At 36.2% G+C, this 11352-nt stretch overlaps 2 protein-coding genes across 2 annotated transcripts; both read right to left on the bottom strand.

Annotated features, from left to right (window-relative positions):
• Window positions 1–1885: 1885 nt before the first annotated feature.
• Window positions 1886–7434, bottom strand: LOC105113630 (probable sulfate transporter 3.3). The gene is made up of 13 exons (XM_011009880.1): window positions 6897–7434; window positions 6745–6793; window positions 6435–6642; window positions 6178–6349; window positions 5631–5696; window positions 4711–4824; window positions 4514–4630; window positions 3724–3850; window positions 3329–3615; window positions 2956–3146; window positions 2750–2835; window positions 2374–2450; window positions 1886–2277 (listed from the first exon to the last, which is right to left on the bottom strand). The coding sequence occupies exons 1-13, from the start codon at window positions 7200–7202 to the stop codon at window positions 2119–2121; spliced, it is 1959 nt and encodes a 652-aa protein (XP_011008182.1). The 5' UTR covers window positions 7203–7434; the 3' UTR covers window positions 1886–2118.
• Window positions 7435–9018: 1584 nt separating this feature from the next.
• On the bottom strand, window positions 9019–10583 carry LOC105113632 (vacuolar amino acid transporter 1-like). The gene is made up of 3 exons (XM_011009882.1): window positions 10367–10583; window positions 9666–10276; window positions 9019–9525 (listed from the first exon to the last, which is right to left on the bottom strand). The coding sequence occupies exons 1-3, from the start codon at window positions 10566–10568 to the stop codon at window positions 9019–9021; spliced, it is 1320 nt and encodes a 439-aa protein (XP_011008184.1). The 5' UTR covers window positions 10569–10583.
• Between the last annotated feature and the right edge of the window lie 769 nt (window positions 10584–11352).

Here is an 11352-nt window from a genome sequence, read left to right as displayed (position 1 = left end):
TTGTGATAATTTATTAAAAGTATATAATCAAAAGAGAAAAAAACTAAAATAAAAAAGAAATCAAACATGGATGGTGTACCATAAGTTTTACAGAAGATGCACTTTGATTTTCAAACTTAAAAAATAGCGCAGATTATATAATTTTGATACATCAATATTTTCAAATTTAAATTTAATCATTAAATTTATTTTTATTTTATTTTTAGTTTTTAGTTGAGATAGAAGAGAGAGAGGTTGTTGGATTCCTGCGATAGACAAAGAAACATGTCGTTAACATCGATTTAAGCCACCAAAACGAATAATATTTGTGCCAAATAATTTTGTTTGATGAGAAAAATTCATATTATGTGTTTTTCTTTACTTTTAAAGTTCATAAAAAAAACACATTTAAGCATGAGTTGATTTTTTATTTTAAGTTGATTTTAATTTTTGGGACATCTTTTTGTTTCTTTGAGGTTAGATATAGGTTTATCATGGTTACTACTATATTTTTATAGGTGTTTTGGGTCAAAATAAGTTAAAAATGAGTTTTTTAATAAAAAAAATTAAACCTTAAATTTTTAACCACCACAGTGGCTGAAATTTAAATAAATCAAATGACATATTATCTGATTTTTCCCCCAAAAAAACCCAATTGCATATAAAAAATGACATAGTCATGTGAGCTTTAACAAAATGGAACAAGCATGCTTTTCTTCTCTTTTATTTTATTCAATTAAATTAATTTTTATTTCTATTTTTAATATCTTTTGCATAAATAAAAAATTTATTTTAATAAATAAATTTAGTAAACATAATCGTATAAATTTCTCATCTTTTGAGATTAAATATTATGATCTACACCTCTCTCTTTATTTTTAAAATTTTATTTTTAGGTATTATTAATAATTTTTTATTTATTTATTTGCACATATAGTTCTTAATTTATTTGATTACATGTATGAATAATTTTTTATTTAAACTTAAATTTTTAAAATTACATAAATATGTTAAAAAAAACCTACATATATAATGTTTTTATAGAAAATAAAAATATCTGGTCCGTCTTGTTTTTTAGAAAATTAATATTTTTAAATTAATTATTTTTTTAATTTTTATATTATTTTGATATATTAATATCAAAAATAATTTTTTAAATATTATTTTAATATATTTATAAAAAATATTTTAAAAAATAATAATTGTAACATACCGACCTATATATAGGTGCAGTGCATTGGAAAGGCTCTATGTTTCTTCGCATTACCATCATCCTACCAATAGGAGTTAATCACTTAACGAGTCTCTCTTTTCTTTTCATTTTTTCCAATGCACTGCACCAATTAGGTGTAGATGATGGGAATTTTTTCATTAAGAATAAATCATTTTAGCTGTTTTTGGTTGCTAAGCAAATGGTCGAGCACCTGTGGATGCAACAAACTTTGTTAAAAGAAATCCACGTTTTAATGCCTGATAGGATCTTGAAGAATTAATCCTGTATTGTATGTATGGTCTCTATATATGCTATAAAATAAGCAACTAGCATGCTACTTTGAAAAAAGAAGAAAGACATGTTCTGTCAGAAAAAGAAGAAGAGGGAGAAATTTGGGGGTGAGCAAGACTTTAAAGTCAATCCTCACCGTTGGAAAATAAGAAGACAGTAACGTTTAGAAGATAGCACTGTTAAGATTGATATTAGAGGGGGATGGGAATTGTCCTATAGTAGAACCCTTTTTTATGAATTTTTTGGAACCAATTCTTCCGTAGAATTCAATTGAAAGCACGTACTGAGCTGTATTCCTTTGTCCAGCCTTATTATATCCAGTGAAAGCATGATACATGTGCTGGTTTGCCTAGTTTCTGGCAAACTCCCGCTTGATCAAGCTGATGCATGAATGCAGCGTCAAAGGTTTTCAAAACTTGAGTTCCAGATAATGCCTGGAGGCTATGGATGCTTGAACTTCTGAAGCATCACGACATTGTAAGACACATTAGCATATAAGATGCCTAAGAAATACTATATCAATATATGCAATCACATTAAAGCTGCTCAACATAAAATGCTTATCTTTGCACTACTGATACAATTGATGTTTTTCTTTGTCGAATAAGAAATTAATAGTTACAATTCTCTCACTATCACACATAGCTCGATGATTGACCCTTCATTGTTGATGAGAGTGCAGCCACAGCTTCTCCAACTGTCAAATAAAGGGTATCAGGCCCCATGATATCACAGGCATCATCGGCCCTTAGCAATTTTTCCAACACTTCCCCCACAGGATTCACCAACACAAGCTGTAATGTCAATCATAGAACAAAGTGTTATACGCAGGAACAACTAAAAGGCAAGACAATTGAAAAGAAAAGGCAATTTAGATGCCACGCGCTTGCCTCGACTCCCTTATTCTCCACTGCTTTCTTTAAATCCTTAAAGAGTGACACTCCGCTTGTGTCGATGGCGCTGACAGCTGAAACAATTACAGAGAGTATTTCTATTATGATTTTTTTACATGGTGGATACTCTGCCATGCTTCATTGCAATTATGATTTAATGAGTTAATGGAGTCAACCAGAGCAGGAAATGGTTTAATATCAACTCCACCAATACAAGCTCTAAAAAAATCAGCTACCCTAATCTCAGATGCGCAAGTTATAACTTATAATTATCCATAAAGCTTATAGTTGGAAAGAAGAACAAGGAAGAAATCAAGATTTTCTGTTTCTAGATCACTTGTTAATTTCTGCAAAATGGTAGCAGTGAACTTACCTGACAGGTCTAGGATCAGAAAATGAATGCTTGACTGTTTCTTTATGTCTTCTTCGGTTTCATATTCATTTATCCATCTCAGAATCCTATTACATATTTAAAGGAAAGTTACCCTCAAAAAAAGAAAAAATAATTAAAGGAGAATTATTAGAGTCGAGATGGGAAGTGCAAGTACGCTTTACGAGCTACTGAATGCACAAACAAACCTTTCTTTGAGGTAGGTTGTATTAGCAAAGTTGATTGGAGCTTCAATGCTTAAAATGAGGAAACCAGGGATCCTCGTAGCATCCTTGTAGTGATGAAGATTACGGAATATATCCGTCCCAGGTATGTTTCCCAAAATCAGAGTCTTTGGCCTTGTAACTTGAAGAAGGATCTTGAAAATTGATATTGCTACCTGTTCATCCACAGCATCATGGTTGTTTTGTATCATGAATAAACATGGAAGGAACAAAGGCTTTCGCTTAATGCATACAAACAGCTTAAAAGTCAATACTGATTAACAAGTCATCCCCGTTTACCTTTTCAAGCCAATACAGGTTTAGTTCCAGTAACATTATCTAAAAGCTGAAAACTCACCGCAATGGCAAGACCGTGCTGTACGGAGATAAAAATAACACCAAAGAATGCGCACAGCATCACTGCAAAATCAAATTTGTCGATCTTCCATATCTGGCAGGCAGCTGGGAAGTCTATGAGGCCAATTACTGCTGTTACTATGATGGCACCCAACACAACATTTGGTGTGTATTGGAATAGAGGCATTAGGAAGAGGAGTGTCACCATAACTGTCACTGACATTACAACGTTAGAAACTGCTGTTTTGGCTCCTGCGTTGTGATTGACGGCGGACCGAGAGAAAGCGCCTGAAATTCAAAGTTTTGTTAAGAATACTATATATGCGTGTCTTATATATGTTTCAAGCACTTAACAGCATGGCAGAAAAGAAAGCCTAATAGAGTAAATGTTAGGACCTGTTGTAACATAACAGGAAGTGGCGGAGCCAATTACATTCATCAATCCAATTGCCATCATTTCCTTGTTACCGTCAACCTGGTAGTTTTTTAAAGCAGCAAAAGTCCTTCCCACTGCTATGCCTTCCTGTTTGAAATAAAGTTGAGCATGAGTAAATGCACGCTAACTCTTCTGTCTAACAGATGCCATAAGTTCAAGACACTATTTGAAGGTCATGTTGTAGATTTGTGGTTATGATACTAAAAGTTCGCAACCTGCTACCTCGATATTTTCTTTCATCAAATGTTGCAAAACTCGACTTTTATTACAGCAAATAATACTTTATCAGTCAATGAAAATATGTTACACACCTGTTATCCTCATAGGAATTCTGATAATGATTCCCTCGCATTAACAACACGTTTCATTAAGTTGACTCAAACAGAAATTAAAGAAGTTTCGGTCAGGAAAAAAAATACGAAAAAGAAGCTATCTTTCAAGAGTCATGCACTGTGTAATACACCAATAGTTGCTGAACTTGAAACTTCAGGTCATCAATCAACCTGCCTAGAAAGCTTGGTTTAAACACAAATTGGTCCATGTATTGTTAGCCCATTAAACTGGCAGTAGCTTCCAGATAGTCTAGCTATTATTCCAGAACATGTGAAATACAATTGCAACGCAGACCAGCTCTATCCCCATTCCCCTGATCGTTCTTTCAAGTTCAAAAAATACAGATTCCTTCTAAACTGCATAAATGCTACTGAATGTATGGAAAATAATTGCAAGACAAGTAAAACAAGAACTTACAGTGAGGGAAATAATGCCAGTAACAAGGCCGGTTTTAATAACCAGTCCAAGGTTGCTTCCATGAAAATGTAACATGTTCCATGAGGGAGGATTTAGCCCTTCTTGCAACTTACCAATCTAAAAATAACAGAAAGGTCCAATGATAAGCAACATCTTCCATGAAGGGGTAATATATTCGCGTGGGACCTAAAACTTACAACACTGATCCCGTGGTGCTGTGCCTTGAATGCAAAAACCAGGATAGTAGATAGGATCACAGACACAAGAGGGGCTCCAGCTGAAACCCAAAACAGCTTTGGTTTTCTCATGCTCTGTGAGGCACACGTTACCATGTAAAAATTCAAACATATATCACTGTAACAAAGAGAAGGTACTGGAATATTTACTGTTTTCTTCCTCTCTTTTTTATCATATCAGAACATGCACTGGAATATTTATTTAAGATAAGCCATTCTATGGTTTTGAGTTTTCAAAATCTTGGAAATCATTATTTGCAAAGGAGCTGGTTTGTGCTGAAAAACATTCGGCCCATCCATAGATTCCGGCCTATTATCTAGTCCATAAGATGTGCCGAAACAGACCTAAACCAAGCCCATTTAAACAATCAAAGAAAAAAAAAAAAAGCGTCTTGTGTCTCATTTCTTTCACTAGTTTATACTTCAATTGTCACAAACTTTAATTTTTAATGGAATGACGCCACCGCTATGACGGCAAAGAGTATCTGAATGCTTTTCTACCAAAAAGGAGGGAAAAAAAGAGAGTATCTGCATACCATATCTCACTCTATAAGAAAGACGCTCTGCTGCCTGTAATGAAATGAACAAATATGACCGGTATACAGTGGCAAGAGGCCAGAGAGGGTGTATGATCTTATGGTCATAAGAGAAGATACGAGGGTGCTTCTATTCTTGCAGAAAAGAACGACTCCAATCAATGATAAAAGAAGGGGGCAAAACCAGGGAATATAGACAATAAAACCGTCTCTGCAATAAATATTTTTGGAAAAATAGAAACAGAAAGTGATTCTCGCGGCGGTTTCAAGTACTTGTTAACAGTAAATACTATGCATTTAATAATATGTTACTTCAAGACAAGGAGAGTGGAAAGAATGACATACGACGTGTCTAGCCAGTAGAAGGAACACGAGGAAGCAAAACCCCATCAGTATCGTTTGCCATGACCACTGCACAAACATCATCTATATGGTCAGAATTATCCACTCAATTTTGTAGTAAGGTACTAGGAGTATAAAATAATTAGCTGGGATTTTGTTAAGTTAGACATCTTTTCGTAGTTTTTTTTAGTCAACGCAAGGTGCCCTCGGTTACATAATGGATGGTCCTTCCCGTACTCTTTAGAGTTTGAATCCGAAACCTTCAGATGATTATTACGCTTTAACCATTGTACTGTCTGGCATGGTCTAGCTTTATGTAGTGATACATATTGAATGGGGAGCTGAAATAGGAAAAGCTTTGACTAATTTAGCAGCTTGAACAATAACTCTCCCATCTAAGGTTATTGTTAAGTGGATTGATTATGCTATAATTATAATTTCGATTGGTAGAATAGTGGGAACCTCACCTTGCATAAATTAGGAGGGGGTTTAACTTGTTTAATTAATTATATATGCTTGTGTTTTGGTGGGGGGTAAACAAACCAATTACCTCATTGATATTGTGGAAAGCAGAGCTCAAAACAGGAACAAGTCCCATTTGTTTGGTGAAATGAGTGATTCCAAGGAGGCTTTTTAGTTGTTGGAGAGAGACTATGACTGCAGCTCCAGCCATGAATCCAATCAGAATTGCCTTGGAAAGAAAATCGATGATGAAGCCAAGCCTGCAGCCATTCAGGCCAACAGAGAAGCAGCACTTTCAGTTGAAAATTAAGAGGAAAAAATAGGAAAGAAGGCAAGAAAACTTACCTTAACAATCCTAACGAAGCCTGGAAGAGGCCAGCAAAGAAGGTCGAAGAAAAGGCTAGTTGAAGAAACAAGAAAGGGTCATTGATAGGAGATACTTCTTGCCTAAGCATTGATCCCAGTATAAGAGAAGCAATAGAAACTGGTCCTACAGCAAGGTCCCTGGAGCTTCCAAGAACAGCATACACAAGAGGAGGAACAAAGCTAGAGTCTGCATAGTTTTGTTTCAAGAAAAAGAAAATTCAATCAAGCAGTATTGTATATAAATAGTAAGATTAAAAAAACAAAGTAATCAGAACTATATTTTACTCACAGAGACCCACTATGGGAGGTAGACTTGCAAGCTTAGCATAACTGATGCCCTAGAAAGATGATTACACAGAAGGATCAACTTAATGGATGAAGATGTTTTATATTTACAATCTTGTTCATGATTTAGGAGAAAAAAAATATTTGGTTGCTGACCTGTGGAATGGCTAAGCTGGCAATGGTAAGGCCGGAAACAATATCAGACTTGAAAAGCTTGAAGCTGTAATTAGGACCCCATTGAAGAATGGGAAAGACATACTGAGCTGCAAGTATCCATTTCTTGCCCAATGGCTGTCTTTTGAATTGGAGCAGAGGGTCATCAGGGAAAAAGGTTTCTTTAAGTCTACTCTTGAGCTTCTGTATGGTGCTCCTATGGGGTGGTCGGACAACCTTGTGCACCTCCATGGGTGTTATTTCCAGGCAATTATCAGGTTGCATGTTATTGCTGGCGTTAGGCTCCATGGCATGGAGAGGGTTTTTGTTTTCTTGATGTGGTTTGTTTGAGCAATGCCTCTACTTTTATATGAGTGTGCACCCTATCAATCAAATTTCTCTAGACCGCTACCAAACAAAGTATCTGTCTCCAAGACAGAAAGAAAAGCTATGGAGAGGAGAGAGAGGTCGGCTCTTGATGAGAGCGTTATCAAACAAGCAGTCTCTAATTGAGCCCGCTAACTCTTTTTACTTCTTGCAGAGATGCGCGCGTTTATCATTTACATGTTAAAACAGGAGGATTATATTAGAATTTAATAAATAAATAAGAATTATCATTCAAAATTGTTAGAATCCCTATGAACGGTCCGCATGTGCTCCGAATTTCTTTTTTTTTTTTTATTTACGTGGGGTGTCCATGCCAGCTTACGCGCACCACGACTAATCCTCATGGCCCACTGAACATCCTGTCAGCCCAATAAACAGGTAAGGCACCGCGGGGATGACAGGCGTACATGGTAAGGTTCGAACCCAGGTGCAGAGGAAGGGAACAAGCCCCTCCCACCACTAGGCCAGAACCTCACTTGCATGTGTTCCGAATTTCTAATCCTAAGAGTTGTAACGAAAGACTGAATGAAATTTACGTTGGGGTCCGCTGATGATATTTTAATTTTTATTTATTAGAGATTAAATATATTGATATAATATTTGATAAATTACTTATATTTATAAAAGAAGTTGATATTATTAAAAATAAATAAAAAAAAGATTATAACACATAAAAAACACTTTAATTAAACGTTTTTATATTGCTGCACAAGCAACAAAGATGCTGCTTTTGGCAATTATTTCATTTTTTTTACTCTTATTTTTTTTAATTTTTAAATAAATAATAGCAGTATATATAGTATATATAGGTTGCATCATTTTATTAATAATTGATATAACTTGGCTTGATAATACATATTTATTACTGTAAACTTTTAATAATGACAATTCTTTTATAAAGTAGGATTACAAATGCTACCACATAAGTGGTAAAATCTCATCAATATATGTGCATGAAAAGCTCATTTCTTTAATTACTGGGAAGCTGCATTTCCATTTATAAAAGGAAATGAAGAGATGACAACTGATGACAGGGTGCTAAATAAGTTCTGGTACCGCTCATTAACATTATGGTTGTAAGAATGGAAGGCAGTTAAGCTATTGGCACATGTATAGCTATCATACACACACATTTCTGAGGAATTTTACCATAATTATACCATGATGAAGTTTAGATTACCGTCATGAAAGAGGTTAATGCTACTAAAACTTTATCCTAAGCATGCCCATAATTAACGAACCCCGTTTTGGAGTCTATGGTTCATTAGTGTTGCTTCAGACCACTACGACTAGAGGTAATGTTCTAGGTTTATAATCTCGTTTCATTTATATTCAATGTGCTTGAGTTCAACAAGTTTGATCAATCGTAGCTTTGAAATAATAACTTTAAAGTCAGATTCTACCATCTTTTCTTCCTTTAATTTACAATCAAAACTTAAAACTTAAATCCCAGTATATTTTTATTTATCTGATAAAAATTAAATGTAAAATAATATAAATTTATAAAAAAATTTAATCTAATTTTTTTTTACATAAAATAATATATCAAAAATCAATATAAAGTCGTATTCTAAAAACTTTATTAACTCGGTTATTGTCTGGCAAGGTGATGGCAAATGTGGGTTTCCGAAGTTGAAATATTCCGAGTAATATGCTGCCTCCCCCGGTCTTCAGTTTTATTTTCGTTTCAGAGACGGCGCGCTTCTCTATAAGATGGTTATGGATTTTATGAGGATGGTCACGAGTCTTTAATACAGTACAGACATGGGTATTCAAAATGAGAGTCAGCGTGCATTCTGTACCACTTAGACCCGAGTTGCCAGTTGCCACAGATGTTGCTGTACATTACACAAAAAAAGGCACAGGGGAAAACTATGCAAATGCTGACGCTCACAAGGGAACCAGTAAGGCTGAGGACATGCTCAAAATATGGAACGGAAAGTGCTAGAGCTAGTATTACCAGTAGCAGAAATGAACCCACAGCGCCTCTTATAACTGTCTTAGTCCGGGAACTAATAGAATTAGGAAGGTTGTGTTCTAGCTGGATGGCGAATGGTGCGAATTCGAGTGCATATTTGGTCATGGGTGTTAGCACTGTTGCCCACAAGGCAATCTTTGTAATGATATGATGTCGAGGCATGCTTAGGGTTATTTGAGAGCTGACTTCAGGGCCGAATAGTCTGGCACCCATGAATGCTAGTGATGCGTATAGTGCTGATACCGATGCAAAGCTCACAATAGATACCTGGAACCAAACGTGAAAATTAAGGGTGAGCAAAATATTCTCAAACATTACGTCAAAATTATGGAATATTTTATATTCAGAAAAGAAGAGAAGTACTGTAATTTGATTTGAGGAGAGACTGAATTAATTAGGAGTGATACCATTGTAAACTTGGATGGATCTTTCATGGATTTATACAAGTCGGGGAAAACGATGTGGCCCGCATAACTGAAGATGTAAAGGCCGGATATGGCAGGAATCTTGTGGAGGTGGAGCGCGGGTATACTGTGATTCGCTTTCACAACTTGAAAGATGGCAGTGCATGCAACGGAAGTGAAGATGACGATGGACATCAGAATGCCGCCTGATGAAAGGAAAGATATGGAAGAAAGATCCCTCAGCCACAGGCTAGGAAGTGCCACCAGCACCCCCATCGCGGTTAGTAGCTGAGATTTATATAATTTTGCCCATATTGGTAACCTAAGTTGTGTCCCTGCAAATACTGTTATAAGATTGTCATGAAGTGATATGGTGTAGGAGACTAGGGCCATGAAAATCTCCAAGTAAATGAAGGTTGCAGCCAAAACTCTTCCATTGGAGCCAAATGCATGTTGACCAATATCTGTATAGCTCCTTGACTTGGGACTCTTAGCAAGGCATTTTCCGAGCAGGTGGGATGTATATGCGCATATTACACCTAGTCCCACTAGCAAGAATGCAGAAACCCATCCTCCATTTTCTAAAGCATAAGGAGTGGATAGCTGCCCAAGCCCTGTGACGGAAACACATGCGAATCAATTAGCCAAAAACTTCTTGTCCATTCACTCTAAGAAGATGGAATCAGGAGATCTGAAAGCCTTACCAATGAGCATGCCAATCATGTTGATGACAGAATGAGCAAAAGAACTATTAGCCTGATCAGTATGATGCTCAACATCTGCCTCGTTTACCACAGCACTCTTTAAATCTTGGGTGTCTTGATCACACTTGCACCCTTTATTTTCCTCTACACAAGCATCACAAGTCATCCATTGCGGAGCCAATTTCTCATGCCTGCTAATCATGGGGGAGACTTGCAAAATGATGATGGTGGTGGTTCTCTTATTGAGCCATTAGTTGGTGATCCTGAAGCAACTAATGATGATGTTGATGTTATTCCTGAACAGGTTATGCAGGAAGCTTCAGATGAGCCACAATTGAGAAGGTCAGCTAGACCTCGCCAACCTTCCACCAGATATTCTCCTCATGAGTATGTGTTGGTCACTGATGGGGGAGAGCCAGAATGCTTTGATGAAGCTATGTCACATGAGAAGAAAAGTGAGTGGTTGAAAGCAATGCAAGAAGAGATGAAATCCTTGCATGAAAACCATACCTTTGAGTTAGTGAAGCTTCCTAAAGGTAAGAGAGCACTCAAGAACAAATGGGTGTTCAGGTTGAAAATTGATGAACATTGCTCACAACCAAGGTACAAGGCAAGATTGGTTGTGAAAGGCTTCGGACAGAAGAAAGGTATTGATTTTGAAGAAATCTTTTCACCAGTGGTCAAGATGTCTTCAATCCGAGTTGTGCTTGGCTTAGCTGCTAGTTTGAATCTTGAAGTAGAACAACTTGATGTGAAAACTGCCTTTCTCCATGGTGATTTGGATGAGGAGATCTACATGGAGCAGCCTGAAGGTTTTGAAGCAAAAGGTAAAGAGCAGCTAGTTTGTAAGTTGAAAAAGAGCTTATATGGGTTAAAGCAAGCTCCAAGACAATGGTATAAGAAGTTTGATTCTTTTATGGTGGATCATGGTTATGACAGGACCACTTCTGATCATTGTGTATTTATGAAAAGGTTTCCAGATGGAA

The sequence above is a fragment of the Populus euphratica genome, unplaced genomic scaffold (assembly GCF_000495115.2).
Source record: "Populus euphratica unplaced genomic scaffold, PopEup_1.0 scaffold802.1, whole genome shotgun sequence".
NCBI classification, from domain to species: domain Eukaryota; kingdom Viridiplantae; phylum Streptophyta; class Magnoliopsida; order Malpighiales; family Salicaceae; genus Populus; species Populus euphratica.
The sequence above is the reverse complement of the archived record's forward strand: the minus strand, read 5'-3'. Positions and strand labels throughout refer to the sequence as shown.